Source organism: Triplophysa rosa, linkage group LG25, assembly GCF_024868665.1.
Source record: "Triplophysa rosa linkage group LG25, Trosa_1v2, whole genome shotgun sequence".
In the NCBI taxonomy this organism is placed as follows: Eukaryota; Metazoa; Chordata; class Actinopteri; order Cypriniformes; family Nemacheilidae; genus Triplophysa; species Triplophysa rosa.
The window spans coordinates 12,167,406-12,194,504 of record NC_079914.1 but is presented as its reverse complement, the minus strand read 5'-3'; the positions used below and the strand labels follow the sequence as shown (position 1 = coordinate 12,194,504).

The 27,099-nt window shown below is 39.0% G+C and overlaps 1 protein-coding gene across 3 annotated transcripts in view; it reads right to left on the bottom strand.

Moving 5' to 3' along the window:
* The window catches only part of cntnap5b (contactin associated protein family member 5b), a 49,954-nt gene extending 28,467 nt beyond the window's left edge, over window positions 1-21,487 (bottom strand). For all 3 annotated transcript variants that reach the window (XM_057325793.1, XM_057325794.1, XM_057325795.1), the window contains exons 1-7: window positions 21,037-21,487; window positions 9,657-9,767; window positions 8,372-8,565; window positions 6,481-6,628; window positions 1,692-1,895; window positions 359-543; window positions 71-214 (exon numbers count right to left, since the gene is read on the bottom strand). In XM_057325793.1, coding sequence (XP_057181776.1) covers window positions 71-214; window positions 359-543; window positions 1,692-1,895; window positions 6,481-6,628; window positions 8,372-8,565; window positions 9,657-9,767; window positions 21,037-21,121 — 1,071 coding nt within the window. In that variant the 5' untranslated portion in view covers window positions 21,122-21,487. The remainder of the gene's footprint in view (window positions 1-70; window positions 215-358; window positions 544-1,691; window positions 1,896-6,480; window positions 6,629-8,371; window positions 8,566-9,656; window positions 9,768-21,036) is intronic.
* Window positions 21,488-27,099: the final 5,612 nt, after the last annotated feature.

Below are 27,099 nucleotides of genomic sequence, written 5' to 3'. Positions count from 1 at the left end.
ATCTTTTATGGCCCTAACAACAACTATCGCATACGATTATCAATAATAACTACGAGAAAAACATTCTCACCACGCTGTAGATTTGTGGCTTGCGCCGTTTGGCTAAGTCAATAATGTTGACTCCGTTGTAATACAGGTTCTCCATACATCCGTGGAAGTTCTTCCGTAGAAACGTGCCTGGCTTTCCGGGTAGAGGGATGCCTCCGATGCTGAGCTTTGTGAAATGAATGGGACAGGACAGCAATGGTAAGGTTTTAAAAACACAGACGTTTCCTTTTAGCACATAGATCCAATGTGGGTTTGCTATTATGTTACACAGTAATGCGATACATATTTCAAATGTAAGAAACATTCTCACCTCGTAATCGACCTCCAGCGAATCGTCGACGCCACCCGTTCTCACTCGTCTGGTTAGTCTGTCCACCGTGAAGTTAATCTGTTTGTTAAATCGCTCGATCAGGACGGAGTGCCAGTGCTGGTCGTCCAGCAGACTACCCAGAAACACAGAAACGTGGCCACTGCTAGCACGCGTCTTAGCATCGTCTTGAGAGAAAAGGGTTTAAAATGAACAAAATGAATGACCCATCAATAATTGTATTTTTCTTTCTGTAACTAATAAAACTACTTTCTGTATGTTTATTTTCATCGATTCCTGCTGGTTTACCCTGTTGAAAAACATATGCATATGCTGGGTTAGGTATGTTTTGATGCTGGTTTGCTGGTTTGTGCTGGTCATGTGCTGGTTTAAGATGGTCCTTAGCTGGTCATGTGCTGGTCCTTAACTGGTTTAAGACGGTGAGGAACCAGCACATGACCAGCTTAAACCAGCTAAGGACCAGCACATGACCAGCATAAACCAGCACAAACCAGCATCAAAACATACCTAACACCGCATATGCTGTTTTTTTTCAACGGGGCACTGTATGATTTTACTATAAAAGACTTTTCGAACTCTTTTTCAAAATTCATTTTAAACCCAACTAAATGTCATTAACTGTAATGTGAAAAAAAAAAACATTTAAATCGTGAAGTAGCCTATGTAAACACCATGCTAATGTTTGTACAATCTGATGTACGCATTTACGCTGATGTAAACAAAAAATCCAACAGTGCAATAAAATGACTAACAGTAATCAGTATAATTACTCGGAATCGCATAACCTCGAAAACCTAAATGCATTATGAAAATGAGAATTTAAGGGTGAGATGGGCGTAATTGTCATTAAAATGTCCCAATGCAAAAGCTTTATTTATGCAAATGTAAAAGGAAAACATTGTCCTGATGAACAGCATCAACGTAATCGCATTTCGGCGTACTTCAGCAATCAGAGCTCGCGTAACGTGCGCCGCGTTCGCTTTGACGGCTGGTGCTAATTGAAGACGAGACTCTGGGACTTTAAACCAGCCCTCGTGACAGCTCGCTACACTTCTGTGCGATTCAACCTCTTAATCAAATCTCTGTTTCGCAGCCGCCTCCCGTCTGGTTGCGCTAAGATGTCGCGATCGTGCTGGCGGACGTTTCATCTTACGGCGATGACGGCTCTACAAAAGCCAAACATGCGTACAATCTAAACACTGCATCTCATAAGGGCCTCAAATGCATTTAGTGTTAGAGTATTAGTGAAGATTATGAAGATAAAACACTACCGTGCATGCTTAGGAAGGATTACAAAACTTGAAAGGCTACAAACCGAGATTGATGTGTAGAGCCAGTCTGCCCTTGTGTAGCTCCAGCGTGATGTAATCGCCCCGTTGCCCCTCGCCATGGACGAGAACCCCGTCCGCACGTTGACTCTTGAACCGCAGCGAGATTACATCTTTCACTGTGCTGGTGGACTTCTGATTGAAGCGGTACAGCAGAGAGCTCCTGCCGTTGAAGTCTGCAACATCCGACTCTGAGTGTGGGAAAAACATTTTCAATCTGAATCATTAAGTGAAATAAATGAGGGTAAAGAAATTGTACACTTAATAGTTATCTAATGATAATGAATGCAGCTCTTAAAGCATCGGAACATCCTACTTGAATTTCGAAGGCAACGCAAGATCAAAATTGACCTTATTTGCTTTCCTACAAAACCTTCTGTGATCTTATTCTGCATTTAAGTCCAAAACCAGGAGCGTTGCTAGACCTAAAGCTCTACTGGGGCACAGGCCCCCATTACATTGCTTAAACCACTATTCCTACAGTTAAACAATACTAGGGAAGGTAAACATTTATGTATTTAAAAATATTTAAACATACTTAACAAACTTTATTAACATGTTTGCATGCACAGTATGGAAATAATGAAAGCAGAGAGACATTTTTCTTGCACATCTGCATTCATTACACAATGATAACAATGAAAAATTACATCTTTTCAAAAATGTACAATTACAATATTTCAAGAAACCGGTCGTTTTATGGCTCCAACTAATATAAAGAAGATTATATTGTCTTAAAAAAAAAACAAATTTTTCTGGTTTAACAGCCAAGTCCAAACAAATCTGGTTCAACTGTACTGCATTAAACTGTACTGCCTATAACAACACATAGTAATCTCAGCCATAGGTACTGCCAACTTTTATGTAATGTCCTAAACTAAAGCTAGTAAAGAAAATATTAACTTAATTTCTGAAAGTACATAACACAAATGTTTTTAAGCAACCATGCAATTTTACAGACTTGACAAAGGTTATCCTGAGACATTTTCCTCTCATGTCTGAGACCTGACTGGCTGGGGATGTACAGTAGTTTGTTTATCAAGTCAAGTTTAATAAAGTTGATTAAGTTGATTAAGTCTAACATGGATTTCTGCACGAAAGTAGGCCACGAGTTTGTGTTTTCGGACCGAGTTAAAATGCGCGACTGCGTTGCTTTTACAATCGTGAATTAGTACGTTTTTTGCCGCAATTATCAATGTAAATAATTACACTGGTAAATAGGCTAAACGAAATTGTTAAAACTTAAACTTGAAATTTATACTGGGGCACAGCAGATTTATACTGGGGCACGTGCCCCAGTAAAAGGGGTCTAGCGATGCCCCTGATGAAAACATAATATTTTGTCAATATAGGCTATAAAAACGTCCTCTGTCATTAAAATTACTTTTTTGTTCTGCTGACGTACCTAAAGTGGCATATATTAACTACTTTTATATTTTCCTAAAGTAAATTGTGAGAGGTATTGCAACTATTGTGTTTTAGGCAGTTATCTGTTGCTATGTGACTATTAGAGGGTTTTGGAGGTTACTAGGCTTTTGCCAGGGTGTCCACTTAGTCACTATGCTATTTTGGCATACAGTATGTATGGCTCAACCCCTGCTTTAATGTCTATGAGATTTATTTATGTGTGAGAGATTTTTTTTAATCCATTTTATTATCCACCAGGTAAAAGTCAAATCACTTAAGTCGCATGACACCTTAGCAAACATCGGGATATTACAGCCTAACGTAATTGGATTTTCAACACCCAATCAAATCCCAAAAGATCCCACTGAATATTCACTCAGAAAGGTGTTTGGTAAGTGCCAGGGGTGGTCTGAGTAGCTCACTCGTCAAATAAAACATACCCAGACTCTTTCTACTGTGGAACCAAAAAAATAAGATATTTTGAGAAACGTCTTGGTGGTTTTATCAATACATTGGAAGTAAGTTGAAATCGTTTAAACTTTCCCTCTACTATCTGCAGTCCTGTTCAAGTCCTAGGCAGTACATTTCACGAATACCCCTAAAAGGTTCACTCAAAAAACATGCCAGTCTCCAAGTAAGCCTTCATAACAAATACCATCTCAAGTAAGAAGAAATGTGGATTTTGACCCGGGCGCAGAGGTCAGACAGTAAATGTATCTCTTTTTATCCATCTCCCCTCGCCAGACGGACCAGACGCGTAGCCACGCTGAGCGCGAGAGACAGGGACTAACTAGCCATGACAGGCAAAGCTGAGCGAAGAGCTCAGAGCAGTCTGCTGAATATAGAACCAATGCAGAGGGTCCGAGAATGCCGGCAAATACAACGGGGCATAGTGAGATAAAGTGGAAAAGATCAGAAGAGATCGTGTTTGTCTGGCATTTCGGAGCGTCTGGATGGAACAACGGTCTCCGTATCCAAATGCTTTCTGTGACACACAACAAGCAAATCTTTGCAGAAGTGGCATTATTATAACCTTAATAAATATGGAAGGCTTGAAAAAAGAAAGTTGAAAATGCGGTCAGGTTTGGGGAAAAAACCAAAATGCATATTGTATAATCCGTCCTGAGGGGAAGAATAAGTACAGTCACATTTAAACTCTTCACTGTATGTAAACTCAGCCAGACTGTTTGTAAAATGCAACGCACAGCAGAATTACGCTGTGCAATAAATTATTCATGATATTATTATTTATTCTGGATTGCAGATGGTAAAATAAACTTATCACCTTTCGGTCTACCTTGTTGCAAGGCCTACCCGAATCCACATAAAGCCCTTCAGAGTTGGGATTTATTCTCAGATGTTTATGCATTCCTCTTATCCAACTTACTGTAGAAGTCTTGAAGTCGAAAGTAACCTTACATGCTTTCCTAATGCCCTTTCCTTGGTGCACAGTTCACCAAGTTCACTGTTTTTTCTTCATCATTTCAGCTTCCAAGACTGCCGCCTGCTCCATTTTACACATTTCAACATGCAGAAACGCAGGCAAATTCGTGCAGACCTTATTGTTCCAGACACACATACACAAACAAAGAAAGCTGGCCACAAACCCAGAAGCAGATCTCACTTTATCTATGGGTCTCTTGGTGGTATCAACGCAGCAGTGCACCAATGTGAATTAATGGCCACCGCGCAGCGAAGCACGCACACAATGATCTACACACTTGTATGCTCCTGCAACACACTCCTTATTTCGGACAGACGCGCGCAAACTGTTTATTCCACGAAGCCGCGGCCTTAAATTGCAGTTAGCAGCAAAGGCACTTGACAGATTTAAAACTAATTGACTTCAGGAGCATTCAGCAGTGCATGAATAAGGCCAATGCACCACCGAGGACGTTCGAGTTACAGCACGCGAGAGAGAGAGGGGAAGAGAATCCACTGCCCTCAATGTGTGTGTTTCTTTCTCACCTCAGACATGTTTGAATGCTCTTTATCCCAACAGCGACGCCAAGTATTTTCCCTTCACGTTCCATTCTTTAACTGAAGTTCAGGTCACCAGATATGTTCATATGCGCTTTGTGCTAAATTCGTGCGACCCTGCGTGAAGCCATTATAAATACAGAGTGCACGAGCACCAGACTAATTATAAATGTAATTACCGAGCGCTAATTCAGTGCTCGATTCACCCGCCACTACTTCAAAACGCGTGCGTGCCCCCTGCTAATGCTAACCTGTCAGTGGTCTGACTTTGAGAAAGCGCTAGCGTCTGGGGTTATCAAACCCTATTACTGAAATACTGTGTGGTCAGCACCCACTTATCATGTTTGATCAACGCGGTAAACCGAGTCGCCCCAAGCGGTGTCACATTCCGTCCTATCTCACCAAATTAGCATCTACAGAATAAACACGGTGGTGATAGGTCGCCGAGTCGAGCTTTGAATTGACAATGGGCACAGCTAGCGAGCGGACTGCAAATGCGGTCGACCTGAGGAGAGATGATGAGAACGATACAAGGAGGGTGTTAAAAAAGAGAGAAAACGGGCACAAGCAGTGCTGTTGTTATAAATATTTTAGGCACAAGGCGCGTATACCCTTGAGGTAACCGATTGATTCTTACTCTGTACTTTGATACACAGGGAAGGCAAAGCCTAAACCGACTCCAGTAAAAAAACTTTACTCTAACAATGAATTACCTCCATCTACAAAAACAGATGCACTTTTGAAGAACTAGCTGTACTTCTCATCTGCTGTTTTTAGCTGTATCATAAAGCATGTTGTTAAGCATGTTGCGATGTCAGGCTGCAAGAGAATGATGGGTCGGTCACATTGAGGGTCGCTGTTTAAATTCATGTGGCGTGGAACATTTTATAGATGGCCCTGGGAAAACATTTTTATGAGTGTTGTGCCAAGAGGTCAGTATGTGACATTTACAGTATCTTTTGATTTTACATCTTTTTTTTGGCTACATCGTATTCGCTGTACAAATTTGCAGTTGAGACATTACCAAATTTGAACTTCACTACGCATGAAAAATAATTTAAGAGTGCTGGGAGATTAATCCTTATAGGGATAGTTCACCTGTATATGACTCTTTCTTCTGTGAAACACAAAAGATATTTTGAGAAATGTCTCAGTGGTTTTGTGTCCACACAATGGAGGTCAATGGGTAAATGTTGTTTGGTTACCAACGTTCTTCAAAATATTTCCTTTTGTGTTCTGCAGAAGAAAGAATGTCATACAGGTTTGGAACGACATGAGAGTGAGTACATGATGAAAGATGTTTCATTTTTAGGTCAACTATAGTTTAAAAATGTCCTCATGTCAGTACAATTCCAGGACAAACATTTATTCCACAAAAATGGTACTCACTGTAAGCACAACCGTAGACCTCCACTCTGAGGCCTATCCATCCCCCGGGACTCCAGTCTAATGGCAAGAACCGCAGGAACCGTGTTCTGATGGAGTTTGAGAGCTTGTGGTGAACAATCCCATCTGAATTAGTGTTTCCTGGGAACGTCTGCAGTGGTAAAATTAACGAGTCAAAAAAGAAACAGTGATAGTTACATGCATGCGTACATATTGCTAACCTGTGCCGCTAGAATTTTCTAAAGATCTTGCTTGTGTACTTTATGCATGAACAAGGCCATATGTTAAGATAATTTGCAAGTAGCCTCTCATTCATGATACAATTGGGACTATTAGCTTTGTACAGTTTTAGCTGTACTTCCAGGGGGTGAAGGTTTGTTTGGTTAGCATGGACAGTGAGCCTGCTGATACGTCCATTATGCACAACATTATCCGGGCAAAAAGCATCCCCACTGACACCCATTAAAAATAAGCTGTGACATATAAATGACAAATAATTTGTTATAGTATACCAGACATTTTTCCAGAGCCTGATATTTTGCAGGACTTAAAAGCGTGAAATGATCTTAAATTTTTCCCTGTTTGCTACCTTTGATGTCCCGGCTCAGGAGAGCCGCCAGTGAAGGGTTTGGGACCGTGTGCGTTCTTCATGAGCCAATATGCATTGTAAGGACATCAATTTACCGCAGCTAACACGTAATGTAAATATATATAAACCATTCTGAGTTAACCTCACATAAACTCTCTCAAACAATTCAGGCAAAGTTCTTCAACTATCTATACATAGAGTTGAACTGTTGCCAAGTTGCATTTACCTTCGATTTTTAAAACTAACACAAAAAGGTTAGCAGGGAGCCACCGGCTGCATTGGTTTCTTAAAGCTGCCCTCAAAGCGTCGCAGCTAATCCAAACATCCAGGTTTAGAATAGCTGGGGGTGATCCCCGCAGCTGTGCCGCCTACTAGAGTAGCGGGCAGGACCTGGGGCGCCTGGCGCTCTTTAAAACCGCTCCACGTCTTTTAATCTTCCACTCATTAAAATGCTTCACACCTTCAAAGACCTCGATTAAACTCCTTTCTCAAACTAATCAGCACCTTTTTTTCCCCATCGGGTGGAAGATAAAAGAGGCCAACGTTGAACCATCAGCATACAAAAAAATCACAAATAAAAAAAGTTGTACGAGATGAGTTCGAAGGAGAAAACACACCTCCCCCCACCCCCGCATCCACTTTCTGCAATAGCATTCTGTTTGTTTAGGACTCGTGATTTCTTAAGCATGAACCTGACCTCTCGTAACGAGACTAGGTAACGGCAGGCGAGATCTCGCCGAGCCGGAGCTAAATAAGAACGCAGGGGAATGATGGAGCTTTGAAATGACTAGTATTGATTTAGGGAAGGTGGACGAGGCAGTTTGTTTGCCTGTGAGTGTTCGGCGATGCAGCCGACATCTCTAGCGAAGCAATCGATTACAAAGTTGTCAAAGTAAAACTATCATGAAAAAAGGAAAAGTAATTCGACGAGGATTTTAGGCCGAGCTCATGGTGACCACTGAGGTCGGGAGACCATGAAATAAGTTTTGCTATGGATATAAAAGTCACATCACTCAAGACCAGGAGTGTATTTAATCTGCGTTTAAGCGATTAAATTAAATCTGAGTCGCTAATTAAAACGTGAACATTTTGTGGATGGCCGGTTCTGGACGAGAGGCGGTTACCAAGTGTCCGAAAGCACAGTGGGAATAAATTCATTTTATCCTTCAAATTATTCCAGTTTGGTAAAAGACATAGAAGCTAAAGAATTAGCTGGATCAACATTATCCAGAAAGCTTTTACTGTACTTATTTCCAGTGCTAATGCATTGTAAATATAATAAGAGGTTGGATTAAGAGTACTGACCCCTACATTGTCCTCTTGTCTGAACTGCTTCCAAGCTCTTCCTGTGTCACTGTAAAGCAGCATGTAGCTCGTCACCCAATCAGGGCTTCCGAAACGACCTTGGGTTGCCACAGCTGTGACCTCGACCCTTTCCCGCAGATCCACCTGTAGCCATCGCTGTCTGTCTGTGCGCTCTGGAGCCCAGCCACCTCCTCCTTACACACACACACGAGCACACAATACTCTGTGGTTAATCATAATTTGTTTATCCAAGTGTAGAAGTGTGATGGAGTCATAATTCAAATAAATAATTCTGATTGTGGATGTGTAGTGTCCTTGCCACCAAGTCAATGCATATCAAAGCTTTGATGCCGCAAATCTGGCAAACGTTGTAAAATCATCAGCATTCCTTCCATCAACCTGATGGCTTTATTTAAAATGAACACTGGGTTACACACTCAACACAGATATTTACTTGAATCGAGCATCAAAAAACGTTCCCTTATTAACCAAAGATAAACTTTTAATTAAAAGCAAAAAAGGTATAAGGCAGCTTTCAGCAGCCAGCCAGAAACGTCTTCCGAGGAGCCTGCCAAGTGTGCTTCTTTTAAGCTTGGCTGCGCACACTAATTAGGAAATCTAACTTATATTGGCACCGTATCTGTTTAAATCACAGCACAAATAGATGGGAATTCCAGCGCTGGAGTAAACACACGGTGATGCTCCGCTGGCATGTGCATGCTGAGTCACGATGGGAGTCTGCGTTCTGTCAGGCAATAGAGTAAATCGAGCTCTTGACCTGTAAGTCAACTGAATTATAATCAAATTAACCCTTAAGGCTGAGGAACATTTCGTAATACTTGGTCACATGTTTAGCTTGAAATTTATCCATGCTGGCATACAAAATAGGATTTTTTACATAACAAATATGAATACACACTCCAGCCAGATGCAGCATGCTAGCTGGATCTAGATCTATGTTGGATAAATTGTTTCATTAACTATTAATATAAACAATTGTTCTGTTAAATAATATAATTAATTAGATGTTACCAACTAACCTATAAAATAATAAAATAGCTTTCAACTGATGTGGGATCGTAAGTGTTCGCATTACATCAATTTTACAAACATCCAATCTCATTTGAGCTCAGACTCTAACTAAGTCTAAACGATTTGTTTTATAAGAAATTGTTTGCAAGAGGGTTACATGATCGAAAGTAATTCATTTTCTGTCAAATCAGGTAGCAATACCTCCTTAAGCTAATAAGCAAATGTCTCTGCTTTTCACATTGCGGTTGCTCACCGTCTTTTCTGTTGAGCTTGGCTAAATATGGCGACTGGCTGTCAGAGGAGGACGTCGAGCTCTGGAACGATGTGGGGGGTAGGGACGACACGAGCGGCCCATTGCAGTGATCTAGAACAGAAAATGCAAATTACCCAATCAGATCTTGCGATTGGTATGGCGACCACTGACGATGTAAACAACAAGACATCAAAATGGTTGATTTAACCTTGTTTATTTCCTTAAATACCTTTCTGGGGTCTGTACAAACGTTGTAGAAAATGGTCCTTGAAATATGTGTGCGCAATTTTCCACGTATATATAGACGGTTTCGATGCAACAACATAAACAGACGTTACTGCGCATGCACGCTTTTGTGGCCGAAACTTAACTACCAGTACACATCCGCAAAGAATAGAGTCTATTATTTATGATAACAAGCAAAAGAAATAACAAGTAAAGTAAATTACATTAGCCAGCAAATAACATGTATGTCTAGCCAGTATTATTTTGGGTTACCAGTAGAAGAACAGTTACTTGGTTAAATGACAAAGTTACACGACCCATTCGACAAATTGTTTATTAAAAAATATATATAATAAAATTCAACAAATTGTTTACTTAGTACAATTATAATACAATACAATATTAATATAAATGAACATTAACATAAATAAAATAGTTAGCTGGAACGATCAACAAACGCAGACCGGAAGTTAACTTCGGGCCAGGTGCGTGCGTCCGATGAAACCGTCTATAGAGATTTAAAAAAAAGATTTGAATAAGCACTCTTGACTATTTAAGATTCATGTTATATACATAATGAACACAGCTATTAAATATTCGTATTATTGTCATCAAGTTTCGCTATGATGTCATCTAGGCAACATGGGCGGAGAAAGAATGTTAACGGACGACATATTTCCGAGAGTTGACCTGCACGAAAAGTTTTGGGAAACTTAAAAAAGTGACACAATAAAATATAGCATTAATAGCAAAAACAAGCCTTATTAACTATGTTTACAATGTCACAATTCAATACATTTCCTTAATTTGCAAAATTACCTACATTGTCATATCTTTTTACATGTAAATGCACAAAAGATGGCATATTATGAAAAAAATGGTTTGTTAGTGGTGACTTAATTCTTGACGTCAATCTTGGCTGAAGACACTGGTTAATGGACCAGTAGAGAAGCAGTCAATGTGAAGGTGGTAAACTTCATTCACAAATAGACTACGAGCCTTCAATCATCCAGTTAACATGTGAGGAAAGCGAACGAGCAAGAGAGAGAGAGAGAGAGAGAGAGAGAGAGAGAGAGAGAGAGAGAGAGAAGGAGAGATCTCTGAGTCTCACTTGAGTGTTTGAGGAAGCCGAACTGATTTCTCAGCTAATTAACCTTTCAAAAGCTTTCCGAATGAGCCTGACATCAAATACCATCACTCACGGCATTGCAAATGTTTTCCTGAGAGACAGCGATTTAAAAGAGAGATAGAGAGAGACATAAGGATTAGAAACACATGAAACGCTGAGCGTCAAGTAAGGTCACAGCAAGGAGAGAGGCCAGGGGCGAGATCCGGCCCCTTGCTCCCTTTACGACGGTTTCGAGGGACGTCGGACGTCTCCAAGCAAATAAGCCGTAAATGAAACGTCCTCCTCGGGCTCTGCGGTATATTTAGTTTGAGAAAAATCCCTAATGAGAAGACCGGGCAACCTCTGAAGCAGGTTTCCTCCAGACAAATACTTTTATAATCCGCCCCGTGATGCATTTTTCAACAGGGTGTCTGTCGCTATCCGGCTATCTTCTCCCCTGTAAGCGAGTAAAGCGGCAAATTGAGCGAGTGATGTTTCTGAAACTCATAAATATGAATGTTGGAGATGACTGACAGGGGATTTCTGCCTGTGCGATGATGGGCGTGTGGAGCGAAGAGGAATCCGCCGGTGCTCAATGTCCACTAGCGGAAACGTCTAGATTAGATTTTCCTGCTGAGGAGAAGCGAGATAGACTTGGGGACTGCTTAACACCTGATGCTCCGAGGGTAAAAGTCAGAGATAGAAATTGACATAGTGTGATCATAAAGTGGGAGCTTCATTCTGGGAGATAGCAACAGTGTTGGGCGGAATACAGGAATACGAAAGATACATTTTAAAAGTGTAAAATTCAGCTAATTATCATTTGGATAATCACACTCGCTTTTTATCATTCAAAATAAACAAAAATCTGTGTTTAAAAATCTGTGTATTTTTGCTGTCCTATTAGGCAGAAAATGTCAGTTTGATGTCATTTTAAGTTAACTTATCTAAAGAGAAGTATGTAAAGGTCACCTGCAATTCTATATTTCAAACAGAGATGGCGATAGAGAGGCAAGTTACAGATTGCAAATGTAAATCTTGTTTTGGCTGCAGATTTTATGTATATATGTATATACGTATACATATAATTTACATATTTTTAAGCCTATCATTTTGCTAAAAATAATTTATTGTAATCAAATACAATGAGCTGATTACTACTAACATGATTTCTTAATCATGGTAATATTCATCTCTGTTTAGCTTATTAATTAGTGACAACCGAGCGTACTCGCGCATGCTTGTAATTAATTAAACAGTCAAGAGCGGCTCTCAGTTAATACACATAACACCTACAAAGAGCAATTTATGACAAACACGAAAGCCCTGAGATGTTTGCACACACACACACACGGCTGCTTGTTGAACTGTAAAATACGTTGTTTTTCTTATATTTGACAAACACGCTACCCGCAATTGTTTCTACTGGGATCCGACAGATTCTCTGCACGAATGCCATGACGGGCCGGTGGGGTGGAAGAGATAAAAATTTTATGTTTACCTTGGAAATTCTCCTAGTCAGCACTGCGTTTTCTACTGACATATGCATGCTGTGAAATGAATGTTTGTGGGTGAAAAACAACTCTGCGGTGGAGGTATTAGCTTGAGGATTGCTCGTCTAATTCGCTGTTTTGCTTGCTAGACAACCAGACGACGTGTTAGTATGGAAGGAAGGATGCGTTGTTTAGAAACAAAAAAAACAGCCTCAAAAGCACCCAAAAACACATGCCAACTCAAACCCTCGACTGTTCGTTGCCCCTTAGAGTGTTTAAGACCCAAAGCTTTTAAGCAAATGCGGTTCTTGGAAAGCACGTACGAGGCTATTAGCGCACACGAGAACCCACGAAATTGCAGGCTGCAGTTCAGAGCCCAGCCCCCCCAGCCCCCCGTGCGATATTCTTACGCTTTATTGGACCTAAAAGCGGCCCGATGCAAACCCAGCACGACAATCCATTTTTTCCAAGCCCAGCTGCGCTTTTAAGACTCTCCACCTTTAATGGAATTCCCCGGACGTCTCTGTGCATTCGAGCTGTGACAGAACATATGATTTCTAATGTGATTCTCAAAAAGCTTTTCCCACATTGAAATGGGCCTGGTGCCTCATTCCGACGGATGCACTGAGAGAAAGCAAGACGGCAGCTAAAGGTAAAAACTGAATACCTGGACAGCAACATCCTGTGGAACGTGTGAAACACTCATTTAAATCCTGTTGGAGATTTCTCACGTAGCCGGACTGTCCTAGATCTGTTTGTAGACGGTAAACAGCATTTCCGCTGTGGAATAAAGCTTTTATTTGTATTACAGTATATGAGGTTAGAACCTAAAGCTACAAGCAAATAAGTTTGTATACTGTGCATACTGAAAAAATGTAAACCCTGAATGCACTTTAAATAAAAGTGTTTGGCAAATGCATAAATGTTGAAATAAACTTTAAATCAATTTGGCCCCTCAAATCTCAAGAACCTCAACATATTTAAACAGTCCAAGTATAAAAAAGTTTAAATCATATTAAATTATACCCATTGTACATTTACTTTTAGAAAAGCACTTTACGTTCATAAATGCCCCATTTACAATGCTCCTCGAAACCTGGTGCCCTCTCTCACGGCATTGTGGGTAATTAAAATGACTCGGGCCACGTTTTTGCCCCCTCTTCATGCCTGGCATTTAGCGTTGACCTGATTTTAGTAGCGGTTGCCCATGGCAGCGACGGCTGATGTAATAGAGGAAAATGAAAGCGAGGCTATTATTTAAAGCTGACAGCGACACAGACGCTCCTCACTTCCGCTGTGAAACACCGAGCTCACCTCAGCACGATACAACACAAGGAAGACAGGATCCTCGAATGGACTAAACACGGGTTTGTTTAGATTTGTACAGTTTTTTGTTTGTTTAAACCTACAGACTCTAAGTTTTGTCCCTCGCTATCTCTGCTTGAAACAAAATCACAGGTTACTCAATCTTTGCGAGGGGTTTAAGTCAAATGACGTCAGCTTGACGTGAATTATAAATCATTACTATGAGCTTACAATTGCGAATTTTGAACACAAATTTTGACATACTTTTTTTTTGTTTCTCTAAAACTGGAAATTTTGTAATTTCTTCACATTCATTCAGACAGGTATTCAGCTATTTTGCATCTGTGGAACACAAAAGTAAATTTCCTGAGAAATAATCACAGTATTCCGTTTAAAAATATAAACTGAATGTTATCATAAAATGACAGCTCTTTTAAGCTCCGAAAACTACAAATCGTCGACGTTCTTCCGAAACCTCAGATGTCCAAAATTCTTCAATTCCAAAATTTTGCAGGAAATAGAAAAACATCTGTACTTTTTAAATGAGTAAATACTGCCTTGACAAAGTTGACAAGCACTTTTTAATACTTTTAATTGGTTCCCAGTAAGAAACAAAAGGAGACTAATAATAATGATTTATGACAAAAAATAAAAATGACGACAGCAGCGGAATATTACCATTAAAGAAGCCCACATGTTTAAATACAATGTCAGAGGTAGGGGGGAATTGTTTTTTGAAAAATGGCAACAATTTATCACATTTTTTAAAGACTTGAAAACATTAGACGTGGATTGAGTAGAGGTATACATGCATATACATATATTTTATATATTCGTTTATTTTATTTTATTTTTTTATTTGCGGATTGCTCTGTTGGGGCTGGGTAGGACTGTGTATGTTGTGATATAAAATGTAAAATGCAATTTGCAACAATAAATATTCTATGATAAAAAAAAAAGAGAAGCCCACATGCTTTGTGATGTTCTACATCACATAATGCTTTGAATGGCTTAAAGGGATACTTCACCCAAAAATGAAAATTCTGTCATCATTTACTCACCTTCGAGTTGTTCCAAATCTGTATAAACACCTTCGAGTTTCGAGATGTCTTTGTTCTGATGAACACAGAGAAAGATATTTGGAAGAATGCTTATAACCAGACAGATTTTGCCCCCATTGACTCCCATAGTAGGAAAATGACGATGGTAGTCAAAAGTGCCCCAGAACTGTTTGCTGTCCTACATTCTTCAAAATATCTTCTTTTGTATTCAACAGATGGGAGCCAATGGTGGGCAAGATCTGTTTGGTTAAAAGCATTCTTCCAAATATCTTTCTCTGTGTTCATCAGAACAAAGACATCTCGAAACTCGAAGGTGAGTAAATAATGAGAGAAATTTCATTTTTGGGTGAAGTCTCCCTTTAAGAGCAGGTCACTATTCCCCCAAAAGTCTACTTCTCTATTCTGCATATCAAAAATATGTAAACAGTTCCTTTAAGTTATGCCATCTGGGACATCAAGCGTAGAAACATATTCCCTCAGAATTCCTCCAGAGCTTGTCTTTCAGTCGAAACACGCACTGTTTTGGAGAGTTTAGCTGAGAAACGCAGTCAGATCTTGATTGATCGTGAGTCACCTCAGGGACGTTTAAATGCAGGTCATGACCAGAGCTTCCCCATGTATCGACTGGCTAAACGTTCTCTCATTCACCGCAGGAGCACAAAAGACTTTCAGTGCTCAGGAACTTAAATTTCAGTCTGTTTACACAAAGCTATGCGGCTTGAATATATTGTCAAACAGCTCAAGTCATACTTTGCGCTTTTACGTTAGTCCTTTTTGGATTTTGACAATGTGGATTGCTTGAAGGAGAATCTGCTCAACAACACCAGTTGGGTTTCGCTGAAGAAAGATAAAAAACACGAGATTCGAAAGACATTAGACGGAGTGGATCTTTGGGGTGCTATTTGTAGTCTGTGGAACACAAAAGAAAGATTTTGAGAAATGTCTCCGTGATTTTGTGTCTATGCAATTGAAGTTAATGGGGTGCTATGTTGTTTGCTTGTCGACATTCTTCAAAATATCTTCTTTTGATTTCTGCAGAAGAAAAATGTCATACATTGACTTTACAAGATATGAGGGTGAATAAATGATAGAATTTCCATTTTTCTGTGAAAATGTTTTTGAAAGTTGTCTTTAATAGCAAAAACACAATTATACGATGCTTTTAACTTTGGTTGATCGGTCTTGGAACAACAACACACCACTCCTCGCAAAGACCTCAGATTGTTCGACTACATACATATAAAACACCCATAACCTGCAACACATGGCAAGCATCAAAGCCCCAGAGAAATATTTACAGAACCTCTACTGTGCACCGCAAACAACGATCACAGTAAGAAACAACCAGGAACATAGTTTCGCAACAAGTGTGGGACGACGGCAGAAGTTGGTGGAATATTTGTGAAGCGCCATTAGCAGCTTGTTAGGGCTTTTGTTGTGCTTGGGGTGATGCTTGCGAAATTGCGAAACATATGTTCTTCAAACTAAACACCCACTAATGCAGGCAACATCTCATTAGAGGAAGGTACACTAAAAGAACCATGTTTCTCAAACTAGTGTCGGGAGAAAACATCAGACTATCTGATTTCTTGGGATCAGGTTTGTGAATAGCAGAGTCTTCAGATTGATGGATTAGATCTGTCAATCATCCATCACACGTTGTAGTTCTCTAGGGGTGACTTTGCAGGCATAATTTAGATAACAAAAGAGAATGTACAGTTCTACTTATCGAGTTTACGTGTCTCAAACTAAACTTTTCAGCTGTTGATGAAAGCACAGATGCCACTAAACTGACAAACTTTTTCAAATCCAGCAATTGTTATTCTTCAAACCTGGTGGCTTGAACGCATAGTTTTGTTTTTCATAATGAGCGATGATAAAAAAATGCCCAAATGTTTAACGGCCAAATGTTTCTTAGCACAAAGAATTTGACATGCAAAGTTAAGACCATAAAACCTCAAAGGGACAGTTCACCCAAAGATAAAAATTCTGTCATCATTTACCCGTCCTCTTGCTATTTCAAACCTGTATGACTTTCTTTGTTCGGCGGAACACAAAAGAAGATATTTTGTAGAATGTTCAAAGCCAAACAACAGCGGTAGCCATTGACCATATTGTGTGGACTCAAAACCAACGTAAGTCAATGAGTACCACCGTTGTTTGGTCTTCTTTTGTATTTTGCAGAAGAAAGAAAGTCATACAGGTTTGAAATAACAAAAGGATGAGTAAATGATGAGAGAGTTTTCATTTTTGAGTGAACTATCCCCTTTAAAAATCTCACCTGTGTGATACATCAGATGCACCGAACAACCGCACCGTCCATCAGAATATGAACGTTTCTTATTTTTTATATATTTTCAATAGTAGCTCTCTACCCTTGAGGCCTCTGAAGATCAACTCCACATTGATTATATCCTTTAAATACTGCTTAACAATTTCCAACAGGATTGTCAAACCAAGACATTCTCTGGATCTTACGGAGACGGCCTTTTTTAATTTCATTTTCTTTCAGTTTTTTTCTCCCCCCGCCGTCCCACGCATCTTTCAAAATAGATTTTCTGGCATTTATACACCGTCTTAAAATACCCAGTGGCGTTGTCGTGATAAACACCTCACCTCAGCGAGAAAAACATGCGCGAGCAAAGGCCATTTAGGAACGGGTCTGGACTTTGGAGAGGGGAACTTGTTTGTCTTTAACTTTTAAGGTCAGCCGCAAACAGCGGTTATGGATCCGCCTCTTGTTTGGGGCCGAAATTACAGCTGACACATGTGCTGACAAGATAGAGGCAATTATTGAGTTAGACAATGATCTACTGTACGCTGCAAGCGCAGCTATTTTCTCTCCTGGACAGAGGGAGAGATAGAGAGACAGATAAAGAGAAAGAGAGAGGACTCGAGTTGGAAAGCTAGGAATGATGCCCACGCTCTTCATGAACCGGAGAGGTCATGGAATCATTTTTAGCATTTTACCATGATACACCACGACGGCACCAGGTCGCAAGATTGCTCGATAGTGTGACGGACAGAAGATAAATCAATACTTATGATAAAAATGATCAAGAAATGTGTTTATAGAAGAGCCAATGGCGTGACTTCACCCTTGAATACCATGAAAACTACACAAGGTCAATGAGAATCTGACCCTTACACTGCTCTGGCCGTAATTAGTATTTTTTTTGCGCAAAACTGTGTAATTTTATTTTTCGCTTTTCACTAAAGGGATAGTCAACCCTAAAATAAAAGTTACTGTATTATATCACTTATCCACCCTCATGTCTTTTTAAACCTGTATGACTTTCCTTCTTCTTAAGAACACAAAAGAAGATATTTCAAAAAAATGTCGGTAACCAAACAACACTGACCCCCATTGACTTCCGTTGTATGGACACAAAACCACAGGGACATTTCTCGAAATATCTTCTTTTGTGTTCCACAGATCTTTGCGTTTGTGCTCCACAAACAACATTGACCCCCATTGACTTCCATTGTATGGACACAAAACCACCGTGACATTCCTCAAACTATCTTCTTTTGTGTTCCACAAACAACATTGGCCCCATTGACTTCCATTGTATGGACACAAAACCACTGGGACATTTCTCAAAATATCTTATTTTGTGTTCCACAGATAAAAAATCATATACAGGTTTTAAAAACATGGGGATGAATGAATGATTTTTATTTTTGGGAAAACTATCCCTTTAAAATTTGGGTACCGTGGGTCACCTCTTGAATTCCAAAGCAACATCTGGGCTCCTGAAGCAAAACCATCCGAGATTGAGGACCAGTGCTCTGCGACCTCTTTATTCTACTGATTTAAGAGCAGAAGAGTCCCAGCTGAGTTTTCAGAGTCTGGACCTTACAGATCAGGTAATTAAAAGGAGTAATTGACTTGCGCGGGCGAACGCTGTCAGGCACGTTCGATCAAAGTGGAAAAAAAAACTAGGCCACCGACAACAGACTCTCTCTCAAAGAGACTCTGGCTCTCATTACATGTGATCCATCTATTTCCCGAGCATATACGTCTTCAAATCACATTCACAACACAATAAAATATACAGAGGCGAGTTATTTTCGGTGCCTTTTTCTAGGTCTTGTCTGCCTCGTAATGCAATTCGGAATAGGAACATCTATCTATTTGCAATCTGTTGTATGAAGAGTTTGTTAATTATAATTTGTGCAACCTAATGGGTTATGAGAACGGCGCGGTTAGTGCGGGTATTAATATTGGCAAACCGCAAGCGCTTAACCACAGATGGTTTCACGCCTGCGATGTCTCGCGGCCTTCTGTTATATCTGTAATCTATAATTATTATCTAACGCTAATATTTATTTAGCGAGAAAAGCGATACTAATTTAACGCCATTTCCTGTGAGTTACTACAGAATGAGCCAATCAAGGTTGATCTTAAGAGGGCTAGTTAAAGGGATAGTACACCTATAAATGACCATTTGTTCATCATTTATTCGCCCTTGTGTCATTTCTAAACCTATATGACTTTCTTTCTTCAGCAGAACACAAAAGAAGATATTCTGAAGAATGTTGATAACCAAACAACACTGGCCCCCATCGACTCCCATTGTATGGACCCAAAACCACAAAGACATTCTAAAAATATCTTCTATTGTATCCAAGAGGCATGAAAGTCATACAATGACGTGTCAAGTTTTTTTGTGGATGAACAGTATGATGGATGTTCCTCTCAGGTTCACACAGGTGACCTATCAAAGTATGCACAGGTGTAGTTCATCACATAAACTACAGACATGTTGCACTGACCACACTGGCCAAATACCTTCTAGACAGGATAAAATATTGATGTACTATTTAAAACTCAACAAACTTCGAAAAAAACGTTTTGGACCAATTTGCAGTTGACATTATATGACGTTATCCGTCGTACACATTTTCTAACACTGACTCAAGACAGATGATTCTAAGCTGCCATGCTCTGTTTGAAGGTTGTGTTGAGACATATGCAAATGAACACTCCATTAGAATCTTGCATGTTTGTGTTTGACAACCCTGAGTGCTACTGTGCATCACAGTCCGAGACTACAAATCTGTCTATGGGAATAATGCAAATCTGCATTTAACGGATAACACAACAATGGCTTAAATACATACACAAATACAGTTCTGCATTTTCTATTTATCTCTGGTCTGTTTGTTTGCATGCCTTCTGAAACTAAAGCTTTTAAAATGATTCTGAAGACATGAACAAGAAAGAAAAAAGCACAAATAATACCAACACCAAAAGAATATATAACCTGTCAATGCACACGTGGGAATAATTCTGCTTAATTGACATTTATGGCCCTAATTAAAGTCTTCTAAAAATGAAAGTCCTCCTAAAAAGTGCTCCTGATGACAAGACTAGGGCCCTTGAACGTGGGTTACGACTCTAAATGTCAATTGCAATGCTGATACGGGGAAACAGCGCCTCCTAGCGGACGTGTTTTCAAACTTAACTTGATAAAGCAGCGCATACAAACACTGTTTTGAATAATAAATCAGTCTATTTATTGAAAGAGCCATTTATTATGCACGTAGTTTCATGAAATGTTTTCAAGTATGTCAAGAATTTGTTTATTGTCATTGTATGGAATCTATAAGGTATAAACCAAAACAATGACTTTTAGTCTAGACATGTCACTCTCCAATAGCATTAAACGGGTTTACTGAAACCAATACATTAAAAACAGTGATGCATTATAAGCTCAACTCGTGTACAAAAGCTATAAATATAGGCTACTGAAACACATTAAAAACTTAAATGAGACCTTTAGCAAGCTGTGAACCTTTTTTCTATTATGTAAATTATAAAACCTTCGTGTTTAAGACGATATCTCCGCAAAGAATAACAAAAGCTTTAATAAATACACAAATCGCTGAGCTACAGATGCTCGATTTAGCGACAAAGTAGAGGTATTGTAACTTTCAGAAAGGAAGATTCTGACAACGTATTTTTTCATATTATAATAAATGTCATAGATTGAATTTTAAAGAAATCATTACATTAAAAAGCATTTTTAATTAACCTGATATATAAACGTAAATTCAATCATTAAATAACGTAAACAACTAACGTAAATTCTATGCAAATATACATAAAAAAATCTTTTTAAATGTAATGTATTTAATTTTGACATATATTTTAACAAAAATCATTATGTAATTACACTCACAGTTATTTGCTGCCAGCGTGGTTGGTAACGCGCACAGGAGCGCGAACGCTTGAAGGCTCAGGACGTCCATCATCATCGTCATCATCAGCTCGCCAAAAGCACAATAACGCTTATCCAAGCTGTACAATATTCCCAGCCAGCGTGAAATAGGTCCGAATGCCAGTTCGGGTCCAGCTGCTGTCTAACCTCAAACTAGTGTTTCCAATGATGAAACGACTGAGACACTCCCCCCATAGTTTCTCTCAAAGACATACATCAGGCTCTTTCCAAGAGATTCTGCACACATACTAAGTTTTCTTCCTAATTAGTCTTGATACATTTTTCATTTGACTCGTATTCCGAAGTGTAAAGTCCAACTGAAGTGACGAGACGGTCTGAATGTGACGTTCAGAAAGAGACGCTTGCGTTTGGTGCGTTACTACGCGTGAGCCGGCAGTGGCGGCGCGAAGAGGTTGCGCGCCGAATGATAGGATCTGTAGAGAGTAGATCAGTTTTGAGAGAGAGAGAGAGAGAGAGAGAGAGAGAGGTGGGCACGTCCGCACGTCCGTAGAGCAGATTTCAGCACCACAGATGTGGACAGCGCTTTTTGACGCACAGGACGCGGACCCACAGGACGCGTTCTTGCGTTCCGCCTGCCATAATAAAGGCAGTTTAAACACATTAAATATTTGAAAAATATATTAGGGTCTCTTTTGACTTTGTATTTGCTTTTCTTTAAATCTTAATGAAACAGAGACCCCCAAAAGTATCAGACAATTGAGCCACACTTAAAAATATAGAAATATCCTTGCAGTACACAATAGACTATAATACAAACCAAGTGCCATTTACTCTAAACAAAGACAGCACAAGCAAACTTTTAAGTAATTAATGGGTATGAATGCATTTTCGGGAATGAATTCTTGAACTCAGTGGATTAAAATCGCTGCACAAATGGGTTGGAAGTCGAATTAGCTGCGAAAAAAGGCCTGCCATCATTTGTTTGCAAATTATACACTTAGCTTGATATTTTATTTAATCGAATGAAATTCATACATTTTAAGAGCAACCCGCAGTGTCTAAATACTTTTGAAACCGTTGTTTGTATCTAAAAAAACAAACCTTTCTAGATTAATATCACTACTGCCTGTTTGCTCCAGAATGGAAATGCTAATGTGATGCATTCTCTCTGACATCAAAGAATTAGAGTTGGAAAACTGAGGTAATTATTCCCCATTTCATCCAAAATAACAAGAAGAGTGCTCAGTAATCCATCACAATAAACAAAGCAGGAAAAACCTTCCAACTGATTAGTCATGGGATCATAATGTGTCTACAATACTAGACTTAATTTTCAGACGAAAAAATGATGAAACTACACACACGTGTACACATGTATTAATAATGCGTTAATCTTAATGCATTTTACAAATAAAAAGATCATCTCTTGGCCGGTCAGAGGGCACAATGGCATGTGTTTGAGACCGGATTATAGAATGCAGGCTACAGGGATTAGACCATTAATCCCAGAGGTCATTTAGACCAGGACACCATCCTCTGTTTAAAGAGCAAAGATCCTCTGTGACAGACCCCACAGACAGTGAAGTATTCAACTCAGTATTGACAGGTACTTAAAAAAACAGACATTATTGAAACATGTTTTATCATTATTCAGGAAAAAGTTATAACCCATTGCATTGTTTTGCTCATTTCATCTGTGTGTTTATTAAATAGTCTTAAATAGTCATTGTTCACAGACATACTTTGCTTAATATTGTTTACTGTAAATTTCAAAATATGCATGTTGCCATATGGCAAGTGTACCACAATGAAACACCATATTACTGGAGTAATTGGTTCATTTGCAAGTGTTTATTAGAACTATATTTTTTGCTTAATACTCAGAAAATGTGACTGTCTGAGGATGAAGTAGGCTCTTAAAGGGATAGTTCACCCTTTTACTCACCATCAAGTTATTCCAACCTATGTGACTTTCTTCCGCAGAACACAAAACATATTTTGAAAAATGCTTGTAACAAAAGAAAAACACACACCCATTGACTCCCCTTTCATATACAGTACATAAAACCACATTTCTCAAAATATCTTCTTTTGTGTTTTACAACACAAGAAAGTGCCATATACCAGTTTTAAAAGACACGAGTGTTAAAATTGATGACAGAACTTTTATTTTTTTGTGAACTATCCCTTTCAGAATTTCAAATGACAGACATCAATTTGCTAAAGAAGCATTCATTTATTGTGGTACACAGTCATCATATTACAATCTAGCTATTTTTATCCATATCCTTCAATCTGACAAAAAAAAAACATACAACATACAGGCATAATAACATAGCGCCATTACTTTGACATTTAAGACAATTTCCCTTGACACGCAATCCTAATGGGAATCTGCATTTTAACAGGCATGCTTCCTGAATTCTTAATCGTCCTCAAGCTTCACTGGGAATGCATCCTGATCTTCTCTGACTGGAGATCCATTTCCTGTCTCATCGTTTTTAAAGTCCCAGCGTGCTGTGCTGTGATCATGCTGTTAGACTTACAGATTAGAGGCTTTTAATTTACTCCAGCTCGCTCTCCCTTCCCTGCCGGCTCCTCACATCTCAAGTCCTCCGTCCGCGGTCAAGGTTCTCGCACTCTGCAGCGTCTGCATTTCATTTGGTTAACCTCACTTTAATAGGCTGGGTTAGGACAGATTGGATGGGTGTCATCCAGTTGCAAGAGGGTGACATGATTGTTGGGAAGCAACTTTAAATATGAGTAGCTTGTCACTTTGCAAGATACGGTTTCAAGGTTGTTGACCTACAGTTAAGATTATCGCTAATTCAAAGATTTTTATGTACATGATCAAAAATTTAATTAAATAAATGTGTTTATTTAAAACCGAAAAGTTATAGATTGCAGCCGTCAGTTACTTAAAATAAACTACAGTGAAGTTACTAATTTAAATAGTTTAACTACAGTCAAACCAACACAAGCTCAAGGCCAATCGTAACTATTTTACGAGGTAGCTAAATCGTACAATCTGATTGGTATGTTTTATTATGACTTGCTATCGTAATAAAATTATCAATTGTCAATTTTTGTATGTTTTTGTACAGTTCACATTGTGCCATCTCGTAAAAAATTCCCATGGTCAAGCTACAAATTTAAAGTCGCCTAATTAAACTATGGTCAAGCTACACGTTGTTTGTTAAACCACAGTCATGCTACTAATTGTATGCTAATGACACTAGTTGCACTACACAATGTTAACAAAAACAGCGAATTACTAGGGCTGTCAAACGATTAATCGCGATTAATCACATCCAGAACAAAAGTTTGTGTTTACATAATATATGTCTGTGTACTGTGCATAATAATTTTGTATTTATAAACGCATTTACATACATGTATATACTGTATTTTAGAAAAATATGAAGTAAAAAAATGATAAACATTTAGATACAATTTAATTATTGGTAAATATAAATAAATATATGTTAATATTTCCAAATACGTGTATGTTTATGCATTTCTAAATACCAAATTATTATGCACAGTACACAGACATACAGTATATTATGTAAACACAAACTTTTATTCTGTCTGCGATTAATCGTGATTAATCGTTTGACAGCACTACTAATTACAATAGGTCATTTCGGGCATATTTTTCTTTTTTGTAATTTCTCTCTTTTTTGGATTCATTGTTTTGTTTGGGTAATGCAGGCATTCCAATGCTCACACGAAAGACAAAGCCGTTTCGAAAGACCAATTCACAAAAAGAAAATCAAACTTTCCAAAGCCACATATGAGAAAGAGAGAACAATCTGGCCAAACAATTCACTATAATAAATCAAACAATCCAACAGTGTAAGAAAAAGTGTATATCACTTTGTCCTCAACGCAACATTTCAAAACATTTCATTTGGGCATACTACAATGCTCCTCATTAAAAAAAAGTTACTGATAAAAAAAATGTCCAACCCTGTCACACCACGGATAAATGTGGTTAAGATAATAGTGTTGCTACTGTTAGTTAGCTGCTCCCTAACGCTGAGAGAGTGAATCTTTCTGAGAAAAGGACACAGTGTTCATTTCCACAAGCAAAGCTTTGGGGAAAAAAAAGATTAAAGACTGGAATAAAAAGAAACGAGAGGGAACGGAAGAAAGTGACGGGGTACAAAAGCAGCCTCGGTATCCAGAAAAGGTGAAGCCACACACCGACGAAAAGAGTACAGCAAGAACAACCATTAATAAATAATGACATTATTTATTAATTACATATTCTGGGTGATGTTTTCTTTTCATGTTGCCCTTTTTTTACCTCTCTTTCGGCCCTGCCTCCTTTTTTGTGTGCGGTTTTGAGCTCCCCGAGTTCTTGGTTTTCCTCCGTCATTAAAAATTAAGAGGTTCAATACACATGTCCAGGTTTTCATTATCGTTGAACTTGATGAAGGTTCACGCATTGATTTTAATACGCCAGCCAATTTGGCTCCAGTAGATCTTGTATCTAAAATGTGAATACATCAAATAATGAAAACATATGACCGAGACGGCTAAAGCTGATAAAAGACAGCAAAGCGAATAAGAGACAAGCTTGTCTCATTCAGGACTCTTTAAAAATGCATCTCGGCTGCTCTGCAGAGGCACAATTTTCAGGTTACAGCCGAAACTTCGACTCTGTTTATTCACATCCATCTCCTGTGATCCAATAAACGTGGACAGAGCAAAATACAAGTGCAAACAGTGTCCAAAGCATTTTTTAATCTGATTACTGAAACCACATTCGTAACCTCAACACATTTGTCAGCCAGGCCCTAATGCATTCTGGACAACAGTCTCAATCAATAGTTCCTCATAAATGAAGGTTTTAAAACACAACGAAACCTTCTGACCTGGAGTTGAGTGTATTTACCCGTACTGTAAAATGAATTCAAGCAGCTGAAACTAAACAACAACACCATCGCCGCAGAGAATCAACGCAAATCACTGAAACTGTCCCACTTCAAAGTGGAAGCTGGAACCAAATAGTGTTTCAACAGTTCTTCAACAATGAAACCCGATAGACTTCCCTCACTCATCTGTAGGGTCCAACAGCAGATGGGTATTGACAGCTGGCTGACATCCAGTCAGAGCGAGCAGTGTGGGTCCAGCCATCAGATTCGCTCTCCTAGATATCTGTCTGACTGCGCCGGTTCTTTACATCCGTGCCGAGGTCTATTACACTCTTAACCCAAATTGTTGACTACTAGAAATGTGCGTGGAAACCCGTTGCACTAAACTATTTTAGTTCTTACACAGGTCGACACTAAACAGGTTTAGTTCAATTTACATATCATTTTAAGTTGGCAAGTCAAGTTACCATTAGTAACCCAGATAGCAAGCAAGCGTTGAATCGATGTTAAAAAATAGTTGATTTGTCAATGTTAATTGCGTTGAATCAATGTCACTTTTGCACCCGCAATTAATGTTGAAAAAACGTTTCAATTTCAACGAATCACCATTATTGTGATCAGTGTTTGATTTAGTTGGGCTAGTGTAGGGGATAGTGAATGATAGTAAAGGGGGCGATTTCGGACAAAGCCTGACACTTCAACATTGTAGGTGTTGATTAACATTTTGCCTTAAGAGAAAGAACAATGGTTACAAACTCTCTCTCTCTACACTCATATTTCGAGTATGACTCATTGGTGAAAAACACAAAATGTACAAAATGAAAGATTACATTGACTAATAGCATTATTTATTTAATTTCAATACTGCAATAATATTATTATCGTGAAATCTTTTGGCCATGATAATCGTAGAGCGAAATGCTGATATTTGGACCCTTCTGGTCACAAATGTGTACATGCTTTACCATGGCTTCTCATGGGCCACACTGCATAGCAAAATCTATGTTTTGTATTCCATGTTGTTGCAACATTTCTATGCTATCCTGTTTTAAACTAAACCATAACACGCACACATTTTCCATTTCTATATTTCATTCCAAACTTGCCCAGGGCTGTCAACCGCAGTCCTGAAGGGCCATTGCAGAATGCAGTGCAACTATACTTCAACACCACTGCCTGC